Here is a 19,799-nt window from a genome sequence, read left to right as displayed (position 1 = left end):
TTCTATTGATGTGTTGTAACTGCTTATTAATGGTTTTACAACCTTGTTAATAGCCATTAATAAACTCCTTTATAAGTGAGCCTTATTTTAAAGTGGTACCAATTTTTTTATTTAGTTGTGTAGTTGTTGCTTCTCATAATCTGGAGAACATTACTCAAAAATTCACTATTCCCTGTATACCAACTCTCTAAAGCTTCACAACTTTACTACTGATGCTCTTAAACACATTAATAGGGCAATACAAATTTATATAATATAGTTTATATATAATTTTATATATAATTGTGTTTATCTGTTTAACTGCTTGTTTTCTGTGTTTTTAATGTTACAGTGGATCTGCCTAAAGTGAATGGTTTCATTGCTCTGAACACAACTGATAACAGCACTACACTCAGCTGGACCAGTGTTACAGGAGCTTCAGCGTACCTCCTCACCTGGAGACACATATCAGGTCTGACATACAAGAATCAAAGCATGTACTAATCACTCTCTGTGTTTCTGATAGAAATTTAGAATGGAAATAAGTCACTTTACTCTTCAATAACAATTTCAGTTGTATTTGCTTCAAGGGTAAAGTAGCCTGTTTATATTATGGGGTGTGAAGTGCATTTTTAGACCAAAATGGGTCCAGAAATACAGCCTGAGCAGAATAAACGTGTCGTCCCTGTTACACCACTGCACTTATGTTGGCTCGGGCACTATCATTTCTGTACACCAAAGTAGCAGCAGGGTGTGAATGGGACACAATTAACAACAAGCCAACCAAATTAGCAATATGCCGGTTTATACCACTAAACCCTGCAGAGAAACACAGTCCTGAAGTTTAACATTTATAAACTCTGTAAAGAGTTGTCCTGGTAATAATCAATTAATAGTCTGTCTGTCTGTCGGTCTGTCTGTCTGATATATATATATGTATCTGTCTACTTGTCTGTCTGTCTATCTAAATGTAATTTATTTCTATATTGATTGATGTATGTGTCTGTTTACCTGTCTATCTATCTATCTATCTATATATCTATCTATCTATCTATCTATCTATCTGTCTGTCTAAATGTTATTTATTTCTATATTGATTGATATATCTATCTGTCTACCTGTCTGTCCGTCTGTATGCATTCTATCTGTCTGTCTCTCTGTCTATCTGTCTGTCTGTCTGTCTGTCTGTCTATCTATCTATCTGTCTATCTGTCTGTCTGTCTGTCTAAATGTTATTTATTTCTATATTGATTGATATATCTATCTGTCTACCGTCTGTATGCAATCTATCTGTCTGTCTGTCTGTCTGTCTATCTGTCTGTCTGCCTGTCTGTCTGTCTGTCTGTCTGATATATATGTATCTGTCTACTTGTCTGTCTGTCTATCTAAATGTAATTTATTTCTATATTGATTGATGTATGTGTCTGTTTACCTGTCTGTCTGTCTGTCTATCTGTCTGTCTGTCTGTCTGTCTGTCTGTCTAAATGTTATTTATTTCTATATTGATTGATATATCTATCTGTCTTCCTGTCTGTCCGTCTGTATGCAGTCTATCTGTCTGTCTGTCTGTCTGTCTGTCTGTCTATCTATCTGTCTGTCTGTCTGTCTGTCTGTCTGTATGTTATTTATTTCTATATTGATTGACATATTTATCTGTCTACCTGTATGTCCGTCTGTATGCAATCTATCTGTCTGTCTGTCTGTCTCTGTAAATATTATTTGTTTCTATATTGAACTGGAATTAATTCATTAAATTTTTATTACACCATTTTCATGTTCATGTGTGTTCATGTGTGACCTCACTCTTATCTCCTAAAGTAATCATCTTCATCATGTGTTTTTATCTCATGGTTTTTTGATTCCTGCAGAGGTTGAGAGCACCACTGATGTTCTTGGTCCTGGTTTCACATCATATAAGATCAGAGATCTGCAGTACGGCAGAACCTACATCTTCACCATCCGGCCCCTGTATGGAGAGGTGGAGGGCCCCATCACCACCATCACCAAAAGAATAGGTGAGAATAGCTTATCAACATAGCACAGGAACTACGGAGGTGTTTAGTGATTAATTTGGATTCAGTAACGACTTATTATTCTTTTATCCCAATTACACCACATGAACTCATGACACTCACATGCTGACGTAAATCAAAATATACTTTATTTACAAAGGTATAAGACAGAGGGATGGTCGAACAAAACAAGGTCGATACCAGTTAACAGCAGTGGCAAAGATATAATATACCAGAAACGGGAAACAGTCCACAGGGCATACACAGGCAGGGCAGTATCAGAGAGCAGGCAAAAATCAAGGTTGGAAAAATAAAAAGCAGGGTAAAAAAAACGAGGGATGAAATATACAGGCAAGAAAATGTGTTGTAGGAGGATAGACCATCAATACTCAGCAAAGGATAGGTAGAACTGAGCCTCTTCAATAATGTCAAACACAGCTGATTAGAATTCAGGTGATTTGCTTCCTGGAAGTGTCATGTGCTGTGTCATGTGATCGGGATTGGGTGTGATGTCAGTGTGTGGTGCATCCTGGGAAATGTAGTCCGGAGACTGGAGATCACACACTGAGCTGAGTGTGGGAGATATAGTAGCGCTTTCAGCTGCAGGTGTGACAAGTGTTTCGCTTGTGGTGAGAATGTGATCTGGTCTTGATCCAAACCAGCTATCAAATATACTTCTTTTTAATTGAGCTAAACTGCTGTAAAGGCACAGTGAGCCAGATAATATCCTGCTATGAATAAACGCTGTCTCTGCTGCTCCATGCTGTTTACACACTGAGCGTGCAGTATGTGCAGCGTTCACTGCTCACATCTGCGCTGCACGTTCTATTGAAAATGCTATATTTCGCTATATTGACTTTTATGCTCCCGCACCAGACAGCTCTGTCCAATCAGAGGAGACGATGTGCTCGCGTGGTTTATTGGTGCGCATTTTGGTGCATTTAGGTTTATACCTGTGTGAAACCAAACAAAACAGAAGGAGAAACTGAAGCTCCAAATAAACAAGCTCATCAACTGATTCGGATCATAGAAACTTTCACAACTACAGGTGTGGAAACGCTCTTTTTTACTCTTTATAGCTATTTAAGTTCTAATTCAGAAATGCTGAGATGTTTATAATAAAGTAAAACAAGTGTCTTCTATCCAATTCATCATGCAATTTTTTATTCCAGTGTCACACTTTGTATTTATGTCGCCTCAAACATAGAAGTATATACTAGTATTTTAATTAACACCACTAATATAAATATAATTGTATTTTACATTTCTTACATTCATTTTTTTATACCTTTAAATATCTACTATAAAAACTTAAAGCGTTTTAAGAAGAACGATTACGATTAATCGCAGTTAATCACAGAATAGTGTGCAGATTAATCAGTAAAATTTTTATTGTGTATGATTTTGTTACAGTGGGAGCATCTCGTCTCATTCCTGTCCACACTGCCACACCAGCCCCTGTTTCAGCTCGCGGAGGAACAGCTAAGAAGATCACTACTACTCTGAGACCTGCTGGAAAACCTGATACTGCCATCACTAAAACAGCACAAGCTTTAACCATGCTCACCACCACCGTTAATGACCAGACCACTGCACCTGAGACTCCTCCACCTGGACCAGGTCTGTTTACACAAAGAGACTGATGATATATGTGTTCCTTCTCTTTTGACAAGCTATAAAAAATAATGAACAGACCTATTTTTACTGTATCAGAAATGATCACAGCAAATTGTGTTTTTTTATTTCAAATAACAATTTTTTGTATTTTTATGTGTGCTAGTTGTTAGTTGTGACTATTAGAATAGAGTTTTTGTTTTTAGTAGCTTCAGTTTGTCTCATCAGCAATCAGAACAAACAGAGCTGAGATCAGATACTGTAATTTGATGGAAATTAAACTAGTTTTGTTGTAAAATAAATCAAAATGACTGTTAAAACATTAAAATACAGGACCTCCAAATGAATTGGAACAGTGAAACCAATCCCTTTATTTCTGCTGTAGACTAAAAACATTTGGGATTTGACATTAATAGATGAATATAAGACAAAAGATCAACATTTCAGCTTTTTTTTCAGCTTTTTATTCAGGTATTTACATCTGTATTTTTGTACATTTGTATTTTTTATCTGAACCCACCCAATTTTCTTTTGAGCAAAAGTATTGGAACATGTCAATGTCAGATGTGTCCTGATACATTGATTATTCAAAAAATAAATAGCACTGAATGTCTGAATGCTAGTTTCAGATTTGGGTTTTATCTGTGCAGACTCTGCATTTAAAATTAAAGGAATAACCAGCATGAAATCCAGAGAGATATGAGTGAAAAACAAGCAATTGTGATGCTAAAAGAAGATGAAAAATCAATCAGAGCTATTGCACAAATATTAGTCCTAAAGAAGAAAGTCGTCACTGGTGTATTAAGTAACATGTCAAACAGATATACATATACATATACAGCTCACATATTTGCCTAGATTTACTTCAAGCAACTGTTGGAAAACTCATTTGAGGAAAACCGGTCATAGTATGAAACAAAACTCAGGACATTTAGCATGTTTCTAAGTTAGATGGTAGGCCTGAAATATGAGTTATTAAACTGTGAAATATATATGTATGTGTCTCAGTGTGTGGCAGGATGAAAGCTGATATTGTTTTTCTGGTGGATGAGTCCTGGAGCATTGGCACCAATAATTTTGGCAGACTGAAGGACTTCCTGTTCAGGATTGTGACTTATTTTCCAACAATCGGCCCTCACGGCACACAGGTAAGGGAATACAACTGTAGTAATAAATTAAATCCAGTATTTTCAATGTTCAGCACCTTTCGAACATATAGTTTGAAAATGACGATCACACTGTAAACGAGCAGGTCAATTTCCTCAGTTTTCTCTGCTGAAAGGTGCAGAAGTGCTGCGCTATTAAAATAGCAATCCTCCAAAGTCAGAGCTCACCTGGCTCTTAAAGGAAATCAAGAGCAAGTGACATGCCGATTGGTTTATTTCATGTTACGCCCAAAATCCAGCCATGATTAATTAAGAGAATTAGTGCATGCCTTTTGCGCGTTTTGAGCCTCGCAAGTTGTACTTTTCCCACCGTTATGATAGCAAAGATGAGGTAACACTCCCTAAATTAAACTGCACGGTGCATGGTTGACGGCTCGTTCTATATATCACTAAAACAGGCCCTGAAGACTGTATATATAACTGAAACACCTGTCATTTTAGTGTGGGAGGTTTCATGGCTAAATTGGAGCAGCCTGGTGTTCAATCTCCATTAATTGCACATTGCACTAGTAAGAGCTGTAAGAGTGTGAAGGTTCAATTAGCAGGGTAAGAGCACAGTTCTGCTCTAAATATTGCAATGCACACAACATTATGGGAGACATACCAGAGTTCAAAAGAGGACAAATTGTTGGTGCACGTCTTGCTGGAGCATCTGTGACCAAGACAGCAAGTCTTTGTGTCAGCATACCACCAAGAAGAACCAACCACATCCAACAGGATTAACTGTGGACGCTTTAAGAGGAAGCTGTCTGAAAGGGATGTTCGGGTGCTAACCCGGATTGTATCCAAAAAACACAAAACCATATATATATATATGTGTGTGTTCTGCACACCTTTGTTGAGTTACTGGCGTGTTTCCCTTTGTTTAGATAGCTGTGGTTCACTACAGTGACCAGCCCAGGATAGAATTCAACCTGAACACTCATAAAGACCGCAGCTCTGTGCTGAGAGCCCTCAGATCTGTTCACTATGGAGGAGGAAACACTAAAACAGGTAAAACAGTGGAAAAAACTCATTACACACGTACATATCTTTTTTCTGTAAATGCAGCTTTAAGGATGTTGAAATTGCTTGCGTGTGCAGGTCGAGGGATCAGCTACGTGCTGAGGGAGCTGTTCCAGGAGTCTCTGGGCATGAGGCAGACTGTTCCTCACGTGTTGGTGCTGGTGACAGATGGGAGAGCCCAGGATGATGTGGAGCCGCCCTCCAGGATAGCTCATATTCTGGGTCAGAAGCTTCTCTGTGCTCTTAAGAGCGTCTCTGTGCACCTTTATCTACCTCTACCTTTATCTCTCATGTTCATGAATAGGTTAATAAAATAGTCTTCTTATTCAGTATAATTTATAATTGGAATTTGGATAGTGGCCATTTGATTTTGTTTTATTGGATTTTATTTAAGAATTAAGATATTTCATGTGTATAAAGAGGATAAAATAGAAATCATATGTCTGTAAAAGCTTTTAATGGACCTGGCTTATACAATTTGCACATTTACAGTAGTCTGACTATTCTCCACTAGGGGCACTAGTTGTCCAGTAGTGGGCACTATTAGTATTTGTAGCAGGCTGATGATTTTCCACTAGTGGACACTATTAGGATGCTTCAGTAGGGGCACTATTAATACTTAAAGCAGGCTTATGATTTTTCACTAGGGGATACTATTAGTGTTTACTGCAGGCTGATGATTTTTCACTAGGGGGCACTATCAGTGCTCACAGTGTTCTGAAGATTTTCCACTAGGGGCACTATTGGTATTTTCCATTAGGGGGCACTAATAATACTCACAGCAGGCTGATGATTCTCAGTTAATTGCCTCCATGCGTATTTATACCAGGCTGTTCTTATGTTCTCACTAGGGGGTGCTATTAGTAACTACAGCAGGCTAAAGATTACCTAGTTGTGGGCACTATTTGTACTGTAACCGCTAATTATTTTTCACTAGGGTCACTATTAGTAACTACAGCAGGTTGATCATTTTCACAAGGGTCACTATAAGTATTTATAGCAGGCTGATGATTTTCCACTAGAGGACACTATTAGGATACTTCAGTAGGGGTATTATTAATACGTAAAGCAGACTTATGATTTTTCACTAGGGGGCACTATCAGAAAAATACAAAGAATTTCATGTTTTATGAATAGGTTACTAAGGTTACTAGTGGACAATAATTGTCCAGTAAGGGGCAATATTATTTTCTATAGCAGGCTGACGATTTTTTACTAGGGGGCACTATTCGTAAGTATAGCCAGTCTGATGATTTTCCACTAGGTGACACTATTAGTAACTATAGCAGGCTGCAGTTTTTTTTAGTAGGGGGCACTATTAGAAAAACACAATTAATTTAATGTTTATGAATAGGTTACTAAGGTTACTAGTATACACTAATTGTCCAGTAGGGGGCAAGCTGATGATTTTCCACTAGTGGCCACTATTAGTTACTATAGCAGGCTGATGATCACTGGTGTGTTGTGGTTTAAGAAAGGTCTTGAGTTGCTTCATGTGTTGTTTGTGTGTGTGCGTGTTTGTGCGTGTTTGTGTGTGTGTGTTTGTGTGTTTGTGTGTTTGTGTAATGTGTGTGTTTGTATTGTAGGTGTCAGTGTTTTGGCTATTGGAGTTTTAAATGCTGATATGGAGGAATTAAGGAAAATTGCGTCGCCTAAACCCTACAAGAACTTGTTCTACGCTGCTGATTTCAGTGATTTCCCCTCCATCGAGAGAGAGTTTATCAGCAGCCTCTGCAGTAAAGCTGTGCTCACTGAGTTCCAACAACATGACGAGGTAAATCATTCAGTTCTAACAAGTTTGTGTAAGGGGTCGGCCAGTGCTGCCAGCGGCCAGCAGGGGGCGAGCACAAAAACCCCAGAATGCCAGAAGGTAATCAGTGCAAACGAGACACACCTGCTGGCACTGGTATATAAGACCAAGGAAAGCAGCACACTCTTGCCACACCTTTGTAGAGGGGTGACCGGTAACATAGGGTACTGAAGAAAATAAAAGAAAAGAAAAAGAAAAGAAAAGGAAAAGAAAAGATCTCATAAAAAGAGAGGAAAATAAGAGATCTGAAGAGAAAACAAACTTACAAAAGAAACAAAGAAACAAAGAAATAAAGAAATAAGAAAGAAAGAAAGAAAGAAAGAAAAAGAAAAGAGCTCAAAAGAAATAGACTTCTTTTAGCAAGTCTGTCCTAAGTTTCCTTTTTAGTTTGTTTGCCTTTCCTTTGTTTGAGCAATGCCATGTGGCATCTCCTTTGTTTAGTTTTCCCGCCTTTTTCCCTCCTCAGTTAAGAGGGTGTTATTCCAACAGCTGCCTGTCCATGCCAGTGGCGCAGGAGTAGAGTGTTGGCCCAGCACTGTCAAGGTTGGGAGTTCGAGCCCAGCATAAAGCAGTCCCTCTCACACCACTTCACATCCATAAATCCTTACATAATCCTTACACAAATATTACTTACCTCTTTGCACTTGGGTCCAGTCCTTAATAGTCCCGTGACAGTTTGTTAAGATTTATTCTTTGTGTTTTGGGGTACCACACCCGACTGTAGCTACACTGGTTAGATAGGTTAGAAGCCATAATAAATATTTATCCTTTAATTGATATTAAATTATATTGTATCGTTGATTTGATTGTTGATAATATTACAAAGGTTTTTTTTTTCCTTTTTGGTAATGTGCAATATGTGATCAGTGCCAGAAACTCTTCTGTCCTTTATATCTATATTTAACTCTTTTATAATTGTTCTGGTTTTATATTTAATAAAATGCATTAAATGCATTCAATACTAGATGTTTTGTTCAGTAGTCCCGGTGCTCTGAATTTTAGTTAGAATTTCAGTAACAACTTTTGAAATGCATTGCATTTTTTTACATTTTTTATTTATTTATCATTTTATTTGTCTTTTACAATTACTGCATGAACAGAAAACCAAATTTTTAACCACTTAAAAAGGATGAGTTTCTTTGATTTTACCAAATTGAAATTCTCTGGAATATAATCAAGAGGAGGATGAATGATCACAATCCATCAAACCACCAAACTGAACTGCTTGATTTTTTGCTAATGGCATAAAGTTATTCAAAAGCAGTGTGTACGACTGGTGGAGGAGGAGAACATGTTATTTTAGCTGTTTCTCATTTTCTGCAAATAAATGCTCTAAATGAAAATATTTTTATTTGGAATTTGGGAGAAGTTTATAGAATAAAACAACAATGTTTATTTTATTCAAACATAAACCTATAAATAACAAAATCAGAGAAACTGATTCATTTTTTCAGAGCTATATATATATATATCCTCCACAGGATGTGTCAGTGCCCTTGGGTTGTTGGTAATGGTTTGAGATGTCCGACAGGAATAGCTCTGATGTCTTTTGACAGATATCTGAAATCAATAGGGGATCAGTCTGAGAGAGTTCTGTCGAGTTTGACGTATGAGTTTGACGTACATCTCTGATAATCAGAACCACCTTTGGTCTCACAGATATTTCTACTCTAACATTCCTCTCTGAAGAACTACAGGGCTTAAGCACATAGTACAGTATCCAACAACATTAACATTATATTTAAATAACATTATTTAATTTATATTTCAGTTATATTCATATTGTATGTGCTCATACTCATATTTAAAAAAAAAAAATATATATATATATATATATATGTATATAAAGAAGAGTTTTGTGAGAACTATGCGTTTGTTTGTCTATTGTCTACAATTATGTCATAAAACTACAGATATTGTCATAAATATTCAGTGTGGGCGTCCATTCAAATATGTCAAAGGAGAAATCCAGTGTGAAATGGACTTGGTTTGTAGTAAAACATAATAATGAGTTTTAACTTTTTTTAAATAGCATTTTGAAATACAGAGCAGGGTACTACTTTTTTACTGTTTTGAAAAATTCACACTGTTCTCATTTCCCATTATATATCTACTAGAGTCAGATTATAGCTGTCCAGTATCATTTATTTTACTTTAATCCTGAATATATGGAGATATTTGGAGTGCATTATTAGTATTATTAGTATCATGACATTCTGGATCATTGACTTCTTTTACAAATCTGATAAAATTCTTTTTTTTTTATTATCTCAGTTAGGTTTTCATTTTGTTGCAGTAGTGTATTCTTAAAATATTTTTTTATTCAGTTTTGTAATATCGCCAAGAGTATCGTAATCTCGAAAATACCATGAAATATCATGATATTATTTTAGGGCCATATCGCCCACCCCTACTCCCAACAGGCTTACAATATTAGTAATAGGGGCATAGAGTTGTCCATGCAAAGAAATGGACATTTTTACACCATTAACAACAAGTTCAAATTTCACTTGTTTTAAATGTCAGTTCCTCAGAATTCTACCAATGAAGTGTAAAGCTACTTTAAGAAAAATATAAAAAAAAAAAATAAAGTAAAACACAGAGTGAGAAGGTGTTTCCAAACTTTTTACTGGTACTGTATATTTAAATGTGTATAATATAATGTACAAATACTTGTGGATGCAAGTTTATCAGCTTAAATGACAGCTTTCGTATATATTTTTCTACGTGTTTATATTTTATTCATAGTCTGCCCAACTGGACACACCCACAAATGACCCAGAGGCTCTTCCCAAACCTGAAGGTCCTTGTCCAATCCAGTGCAAGGTACAAGTCCCACCCTTTACTTAGAAAAAAAATCCTTAATTTGCCATTGTAGTAATAGGTTTACAATTATTGGATGTTGTGTAAAATCACACCTGATTTTAGTGCTGCTGCTAACAATTACTTTGTTAGATGATTAATCTGTTGATTGTTTTTTTGATTAATCGCTCATAATTTGAATAAAAAAGAAGAAATAAGCCAAATTTGATTTCGAGCATTTTATTTACTACCATTTTTAAAAACATGTCATGTAACGTTTACATGAAGAATTAACCCAACAGTTACATAAATTTTATTATAATCTATATTTAATAAAACATAGCAGTGTGTGTAATGCAAATATACACTTGACAGAAAAAAAAACTTGAAATCAGCTAAAAATGAGACACATCTTGTTTAACTACTCTAGCAGGCTCTAGTAACACTGAGTGAGAGAAGAAATAGAACTTCTTACAAATTAACAAATGTAAGCTTGACTAAAACTACAGCTTGCTTCGCAACTGCTGGTTGAGCTGCAACATTTAAGGTGGAATTGAAAACTTAAGAGAAATGCTAATGCTAACTTGTTCCTTAAATGCGAGTGAGATATAAATTTAATAAGAATAATAAACATATTGTTTAACCCTTTCAGACCCTGTGTCCATTACATTGGACATCATGTATTTTCTATTTTTTTTTTATGTTTTGTTGCACATAACACCAATTGAGACCTGTTTTAATCAGATTGGACTATAAACAAGCCAAAGAAAAAGTTTATAAACCAAGGAAACAATAGCTTAGCCCCGCCCACTGCACTGAAGAAAAATCAAGCACTAGAGCCAAAGAGGTTAAAAGAGATCATTTTTACTAGTTGTATGTAATTTAGAACACTTTATTCTCTTTAATATTTGAGTCTTCCTTAGTGTGCATTGCAGACAGAAAACAGCACTATTATTAGTAGTAATAATATGTTTTAACACTGGCAAATAGCTCAGGTTTGAAAGGGTTAAGGAGCTCTGTGTGGTCCAAAGTTCTAAAGCGCTGCCACTATGATCGGGAGATCGCTGGTTCAAATCCCGGTCATATAGCTTGCCATCAGCTGCCGGAGCCCTGAGAGAGAACAATTGGCCTTGGGAGAAAAATGGGAAAAAAATAAACAGAAATAAAGAAAAAAACGAACATTTACTCAAGCCGCATTTAAGGTGGAATGGAAAACTCAGTAAACGTGAGATATAAGTGAGATTTAAATTTACTAAAAATGAGGCTCGTCTTGTTTAAACAATCTAGTAGGCTCTAGTAACACTGAATGAGAGAAAAATAGATTTGTTGCTAAAGTTAGCTTGACTGAAACTAAAGCTTACACATTTAAGGTGGATTTTAAGGTGGAATTAAAAAATCTGGGGGATGGCAAATGCTAATATTAGCTTGTTTACTAAACATGAGGAAGATATAAATGTACTGAATGTGACACATCTTGTTTAACTACTCTAGCAACAGGCTCTTGCCAACTATTTTAATAATCCATTAGTTGTTGCAGCACTACCTGATTCTCTATTTTCCTTAATGGCCCCAGTCTTCAAACATTTATTATATTTATTTGTTCTATATAATTTTCTCTTCTTGAATGGAATTAAAACCTGCAGCCTGTGGCCTTTTACATGCTATATATTAGTATATTAATGATCCCTATTCTGAACCAATCATTTAAACGTGCCTTTTTTTCTTATTTCTTATCATTACAGGGTCAGAAAGGAGAAAAGGTTAGTAAAGGTAGTTTTTCATTCATTTTGATGATGTGTACAGTAGTGCTGTGCGATATGACGATAAATATCGTGGGGATATATCCCTATCGTTTCTAAAGTAATTTCATCAATTATTCATGCAAATATATTTATATTGGCGTAGTCACTTTGCATAAACTCGATTTATATAAGTGATAATAAAGTAATCTTCGCAAAAAAAGCTTCATAATGTGTTTTTTTTTTTTTGTGACGTGACGCTGCTTTACCTTATTTGACGGACACTTTAAAAAATGTTAATTGAGTTTATTTTGATAACTCAATTTAAATACCTGTATAATTTTGAAAAAATTAGCTATTGCATCTACCTCACCTGTCCTCATTTGATACATATGAAGAGTTTGGTTCCAAAACGCTATAAATCCATTTTTATCAATTTGAGTAAAAAAGGGTTTTCTTTAGCAAGAAAGTGGTAGGCTCAAAACCACCGTTTTCTGTTTCAAACTATCAAATACCATACCAAGGTTAAAATAACACAAAAAATCAAATCAAGATTTTAATATTTAAAGATTTTTTTTTTTTTTTAAATCGTTTTTTCGCAAAACGCAATAAATCCATGCCAATTTTTTTTTTCTAAATGTCTTATATATCCTTTGGCATCAATAGATTTCTTTTTACTGAAAATTTGAAAAATACAATAATAAATAACAGTAAATTGTACATCTGAATATAATAGTTTAACCATTGGGCCTAAAAACACAAATTTCAAAACATTTCTTTTCAAAAAAGTGCAAAATTTCATTAACGAACAAGACATTAAGACTATAAAATCCCCAAAATCACGTTACATTCATGTGCTGTACTGTAGTGTAGTGTAGTGTGGTGTAGTATAGTGTGTATTGTGTGTGTGTGTGTGTGTGTGTGAACTGCAGATGACAGCGGGCATTTCCCCCCCTCCTGAATGCCTCATTTTCTTTACCTTTTCACGTACATGAGACTCTTTTGACGGCTTTCTCTTTTTTTAATAACTGCTGCACGAACAGGCTCCTATGGAAGCTCATTTCCGCCACCTGAAGAAAAAAAAACGTCCTCAACTAAGTCATAATTATGAGATAGAAAAGTCATAATTATGGGATAGAAAGTCATAATTATGAGATAGAAAGTCATAATTATGAGATATAAAGTCATAATTATGAGATGACTTTTTATCTCATAAATATGACTTACTATCTCATAATTATGACTTTTTTATCTCATAATTATGACTTACTATCTCATAATTATGACTTACTATCTCATAATTATGACTTACTATCCCATAAGTATGACTTTTCTATCTCATAGTTATGACTTACTATCTCATAATTATGACTTTTTTATCTCATAATTATGACTTACTATCTCATAATTATGACTTTTCTATCTCATAATTATGACTTAGTATCTCATAATTATGACTTACTATCTCATAATTATGACTTACTATCTCATAATTATGACTTACTATCTCATAATTATGACTTACTATCCCATAATTATGACTTTTCTATCTCATAATTATGACTTACTATCTCATAATTATGACTTAGTTGAGGACGTTTTTTTTTTTCTTCAGGTGGCGGAAATGGGCTTCCATAGGCTCCTCTATACCATCAAAACCGCTCATTTTCGCGGACTTTGAGAGTGAAAAACGAAAGTGAAAGTAGGCTACACGAAATACCGGCTGGCTCAACAGGGCGCGCGTTATAATGTTTACATTCTATGGCTCGTGGAATGCTGCCCTGTGATTGGATGAGGGGAGATGTGGCGTTCTGGGGGAAATCAAGACTGGCGTTTGTTGCATTTTGGAAAGAAAGAGAGAAAGCAGGGCAGTATTACACGGCAGGTGTGGCGTTTTGATGAAAATTGAATATTGGCTTTTCAAGAGTGGTCACATAACATTCTGTTATTTTTTTTTTAAAAGGCGTTTATCGCGTTTTGGAATCATACTCTTCATATATATATTGCTGCACTAAAAGGTAGTAATTCTCATTTATGTTTAGTCACTTTGAAATAAAGTTGAAAAAAAGTAAGCAATTATATAATTTTGTCATATTTTTCAAAGAATAACTAAAAAGAAAATACTCAAATGTGGTAAATTATGATATATATTGTTATCGTGATATAAAAAAAATCCATATTGTGATATATGATTTTTCTCATATCGCCCAGCACTAGTGTACAGTATTTAATGTGATATAAACTGTGATATGAGAACACACTCCTCTCTTATTAACAGGGGGACGGGTTCGGACACGGTGGATTGGTACGTTACAGCGAGATATGCTGTGTTTTATATTAATTTATATATTAGTTTGTGTATTCACTATAGTTAATTTCTATTAAAAATGCGTGTTTAATGCTGGTTCACAGAGACCGAAGGTTGGCGCTGGCGATTACGATCCGTTCACGCTGAAGATCAAAGGGGAGAAAGGAGAGAGGGTGAGTATACAATGTGTCATCCGGCGCTCATCCTCTCTGACTTTAAAAAGGATGAGTACAGGGTCTTCTTTTCTTTATAGGTTACATTTAATTGTTTTTCTTTCCAAAGTTGATCCAGCTTATTAAGTGTGGATTTACCCCACGCTGTGTTTAATCATTCGAGTTGATTAAAGGATTTATTGTGGTGATTAATGTCAGAGACGATGTTTGTATGGGTTTGTTCTGTTTGTGCTCCACACTTTTCACCCTTCATCCCTCGTTCTCTGTTTAAAATAGAGGCAGATAAAAGTTGCTGTCTTATCAAAGTGACTGTCTGTCAGAATTCACAATATCAGCTGGAGGGACGGTGTGTGTAATGAGCCTGGATTTCTTTTCTTTTGTTTGTTTTTGCCTTGAAAAACACTGAAAATATTGGCTTTAGAGATAAAAAAAAAATATATTGTGTGTCGCATTCAAAATTGTAAAGTTGCAAAATGTGAAAATAAATGAAATTTTTTTAAAGAATAAATTATAAAAAATATTTAATATATAAATACTTACGCTTACAATTGTGTACATTTACATACAATACATTTATCATTGATAATAGTGTTCTGTTTGTGGGGAAGAATGAAGACCCTATCATTTGCTTATTGCTTATATGCTTATTGCTATCTTACACCCCGTCAACGTTATACACCAGGGTTGTCCAAACTAAGGCTCACGGGCCATTTGGACAATAACATTTCCTGTTTTAGGTATTTTTGAAATAAAATATAAGTTGTCTCGCTATTATATGAAATATATATTATATTATATAAAAGCAAACACACTTGCTATCTCAAAAGAACGACTTAGAATCTCAAAATAATGACTTAGTATCTTAAAATATTGAAATATTATCTTAAAATGATGACTCAGTATCTCAAAATAATGACTTAGTATCTTAAAATATTGAAATATTATCTCAAAATAATGACTTAGTATCTCAAAATATTGAAATTTGAGCAGTTTACTTAATAATAATAAAACAAATGTGCTTTATTGTTTCATATATATATATATATATATATATATATATATTATCAATCAGATAAACCCAATCTAAAACGCTCCTCATCTCCTTTTCTTCCTTCGTTATGCCTACATTAATTTTCCTGAGCTTTTGGGAGAACATGGATACTCCAAAGAAATGAAAAATAGACAGCAAATGCTGAAAATTTCAGGCACATTGGGAAAATTACTATTTTTTATCTGAGTTTTAACAGAGGGAGATATTTTTTTATTTAATCTGTCTGAAATCAGTCAGATAAAGATAAAGCAACTCAAGTAAAATGATGTGTAAATGTTAGTTATCAAGAAAGTGTATTATTATAAGTGGTATATATTCTATGGTCCATGACTGCACATGTATTTCTCCTTCTGGCCCCCAACAAGAAAAGTTTGGACACCCCTGGTATTTTCACACCTTGCGTCTGTACTGTTAAAATAGCCTCAGAGTTTAGGAATATTTCTACTCTGATGGGCATGATGGTCTGGAAGTGAGGTGTGTTCAGGTACATTTCTGGTGTGTTTCTATCTTGGCAATGAAAAACCCAGATGCGCCACTGACCGATTTAAACCCTGACAACAGTCAACAGTAAGCCGTCCATTCCTATCGATACCAAAGACCCATCGACATGCCCTATGTTCAGCTGAGTGATGCACAATTGATGGCTCGCCTATGGATCACTAATATAGGGCCCTGACTGTGCAACATTAATGTGTATCAGAAAATAGAAATCACTTTTGTTGTAAGTGTTGTGTGTTGTTCAGTTGTGAATAATTACATTTTCTCTAAATTGTTTTCTCTGTAATTAATAGGTAATAAAAGGTAATAATTCTGCTCTTTCTTCAGGGTCTTACTGGGACTGATGGTATTCCAGGGTTACCAGGGAGACCAGGTCGAACTGGACCTCCTGGCTCTGCTGGATTAAGGGTAACTATATACAGTGGCTTGCAAAAGTATTCATACCCCTTGAACCCCTTTTTCCCTTTTTTTTTTTGTTGCAATTTACTTTAACCATTTCAAACCCTGCCTCCATTGCAATGGACATCATGTAATACTATTCCAGAGCTGTTATTCATCAGAAAAGACCATAACCATAATTTTACTAATTTAATGTAATTTAGAACACTTTCAGTCATGTTCTTACTGTTTTATTTTATTTAAATTGATCTACTTCATAATTATGTGCTACTTTGTGTTGATCTATCACTTCAATCAAAAAGTTTGTGGTTGTAAGGGGTATTAATACTTTTTCAAGCTACTGTAATCAAAATATAATTCTTACTTTGCTGCACTTCTGTATTATAATCATCTTATATTATCTTTTTTTAATATGGTATATATGATGTATTTGTATCACAGGGTCTTCCTGGTGTTCCCGGGGACATGGTAAGTGTCTACATGTATTCAAACATTCATCCAACGTCCAACTAAGCTTTAACTTTAATATATTTACATTCTACTAAAATACATTCATTTACAATGGAGCATATATTGCTATCCTATGTAAAATCGATTTTTAGTTTACTACATAATTTGAACAGACAAACTGTCCCTTACACTGTGTCAAAATTTCTTGATGAACGGACCAATAGAAACTCTTCAAAATGACCTGAAATAAACTCTTTTTACATTGACTTCCATTGAAAGTTTACAAGGTTTTTTCTCTCTCCTGTAAAGTTGCTGTTTTGGATATGTAGTTGAAACAGGAAACAGCCGAGTGCATCCTGAATTATATAATCAACAATAACATTTTAATATTTTAACATTATAGTCATTATGGCTTTTAGCAAAATTTGATTTGTGGGGGGGTATTGTAAAATTATTTTTTCTGTTCTCAGGGACGACCTGGCATTCCTGGACAAAAAGGCCAGAGAGGGGAAAGGGTGAGTGCATTGATTTAAACACCTGTGAGATGTTGTATATAATGCCGTACAAATTAACACACTGTAGCAAACAATGCTTTTTAATGCTCGCAGTGCTAAATGTTTTAAAAATGTAATAAAATTAGTGTTACAGTTGTATTATATTTATGATTTTTAAAAAAGGCAATATAATTTATCCCTATTTAAAGGGAGAGCCTGGATATTCACTGGGGGGTATAGAAGCTGGTATGCCTGGACGTAAAGGAGAACCAGGGTCTGCTGTAAGTATAATACACATTTAATACACTCATACACTGTAAGCCTGGATATTTTATTTCCTTAAATTATTTACGGAAGCTGGTTACCTTAAACTTGAAAACTTGAGTTAATTAGACTTAAAATGTTTAGTTATTATGCCTAAATTGTAAGTACATTTCATCATTTTATTTATTATTATCTTTGCATAATAATTCTCCTTTAAATGTTATGGCCAGGTGAATAAAATACATTTGTGTTTAGTCTTCTCATTGATTTAATTTAAGTAAAATACAGATTTGAAATACTCATAGAAAATTCGATAAAGGAAGAAAATTGACTCTGCTATAGAGCGTGCTACAGACAGTAAAAATGAAATACATAAAAAAATAAATAATAATAATTAATGCTCATCTGATTTTGTACTTATCTTTTATATTGGTGGGAAAACATGAGAGTTTAATATCAACGTACTGTAATGGATAGAAATGTCTAATTTTGTGATCTTATTCATTTCGTGCAGTTTTAATATTTAATTTTACTGTAGTAACTTTTATACACGCAGTTGTCATATGTTCCTCCTCAGTTTCATAAAAAAAAATTCTCTCAAATTTACTTTCAATGCATATGTATGTTTAAATGGGTTTTTGAAGACAATTAAAAAAAAGAAAAAAAAAGTTAAGTTTATTTCTATAAAAGAGGGTCATGACTTAATTTTAATTAAGTTTTTAGTTAAGTTTCTCCAGCACTAAGGCTGGGTGCAGCAGCATTAGCATAAGCGGCTAATTGAATTGCAGCGCTAGCTCTTTCGTCGTTCAGAGGCGAGTATTTCAGACTGTAGTCTGTGTTTTTTTTTACTGTGTTAAAACAAGCTACGAGAGTCGAACCGCTAGCTGATAGCGCCCTGGGTTACCAGAACACTCAGGGTTCCTCAGTTTAGCGCTATTGAGTGGCATTTACATCCCGCTAGTGCTTCAGTTAGCGGCCAATGCTAATGCTGCTGCTCCCAGCCTTAGTGCTGGAGAAACTTATCCTACACTGAAAACTCACCCTTAGAGCTTTTAATATTGGGAATCTAAGCTAACTGTAAATAAACGGAAGCACTTTACTCACCCAAATAAACAGTTTTCAGGAGAGAAATCTGTGTAGATTAACATTCAGCACTCGTTTGACTTTAAAAGAAAATTTATTTTTTTAAAGAATTACAGTTTTGTTACTTAGCTTCCCCATTAGAAGGGAAACGTTTAGGCATCCTAACTAGTGTTGCTTAATGCGCCTTATAATCTGGTGCGCCTTATGTATGAAAATAAACCAGAAATCAGACGTTCATTAATAGTGCGGTATTCTTTTTACTGAATTATTTTACAGCTTTATTTGATATATATTAAGTTATATTTGTATTTCTGTTTAACAGGGTCCTCAGGGCATGCCAGGTATACCGGGAGTCTCAGGACCTCCAGGCCTACCTGGGCAGTCTGGACCACCTGGATCTCCTGGCATTTCTTTAAAGGTAAATAACATTTATTTTAAATATATGCAATACATCCAGCATACTTTGACCATAACAGAGGGTTTATACCAGGGGTGTCCAAATTACGTGAGGTATTTTAGAAATAGAATGAAAGTTGGCCCGCTGTTAAGCAGGTTTTTATAATGTGAGATTCAAAGTTTGAACGCTAGGTGTCAGAAACGGGCCAAAGAGTCGGAGAGGGTGCACAGTTTTAGCACAGAAAAACGTGGCAAAGAGTCTAAAAGCGGAGAGGGTGCGCATTTCTAGCGCAGAAAAACGGGCCAGAGAGTCTAAAACGGAGAGGGTGCACAGTTTTAGCACAGAAAAAACGGGGCAAAGAGTCTAAAAACGGAGAGGGTGCTCAGTTTTAGCACAGAAAAAACGGGGCAAAGAGTCTAAAAGCGGAGAGGGTGCGCATTTCTAGCGCAGAAAAACGGGGCAAAGAGTCTAAAAGCGGAGAGGGTGCGCATTTCTAGCGCAGAAAAACGGGCCAGAGAGTCTAAAACGGAGAGGGTGCACAGTTTTAGCACAGAA

At 35.1% G+C, this 19,799-nt stretch overlaps 1 protein-coding gene across 3 annotated transcripts in view; it reads left to right on the top strand.

The window, feature by feature from the left end:
* The window catches only part of col7a1l (collagen type VII alpha 1-like), a 159,580-nt gene that overhangs the window by 57,640 nt on the left and 82,141 nt on the right, over positions 1-19,799 (top strand). For all 3 annotated transcript variants that reach the window (XM_049474988.1, XM_049474989.1, XM_049474987.1), the window contains exons 19-34: positions 332-451; positions 1,848-1,994; positions 3,405-3,611; positions 4,614-4,753; positions 5,641-5,764; positions 5,855-5,998; positions 7,363-7,550; positions 10,335-10,412; positions 12,131-12,148; positions 14,406-14,432; positions 14,540-14,608; positions 16,485-16,565; positions 16,998-17,024; positions 17,477-17,521; positions 17,710-17,781; positions 19,170-19,265. In XM_049474988.1, coding sequence (XP_049330945.1) covers positions 332-451; positions 1,848-1,994; positions 3,405-3,611; positions 4,614-4,753; positions 5,641-5,764; positions 5,855-5,998; positions 7,363-7,550; positions 10,335-10,412; positions 12,131-12,148; positions 14,406-14,432; positions 14,540-14,608; positions 16,485-16,565; positions 16,998-17,024; positions 17,477-17,521; positions 17,710-17,781; positions 19,170-19,265 — 1,583 coding nt within the window. The remainder of the gene's footprint in view (positions 1-331; positions 452-1,847; positions 1,995-3,404; positions 3,612-4,613; positions 4,754-5,640; positions 5,765-5,854; positions 5,999-7,362; positions 7,551-10,334; positions 10,413-12,130; positions 12,149-14,405; positions 14,433-14,539; positions 14,609-16,484; positions 16,566-16,997; positions 17,025-17,476; positions 17,522-17,709; positions 17,782-19,169; positions 19,266-19,799) is intronic.

The sequence above is a fragment of the Astyanax mexicanus genome, chromosome 2 (assembly GCF_023375975.1).
Source record: "Astyanax mexicanus isolate ESR-SI-001 chromosome 2, AstMex3_surface, whole genome shotgun sequence".
Taxonomy (NCBI): Eukaryota; Metazoa; Chordata; class Actinopteri; order Characiformes; family Acestrorhamphidae; genus Astyanax; species Astyanax mexicanus.
This window is presented reverse-complemented; position numbering and strand designations above follow the sequence as displayed.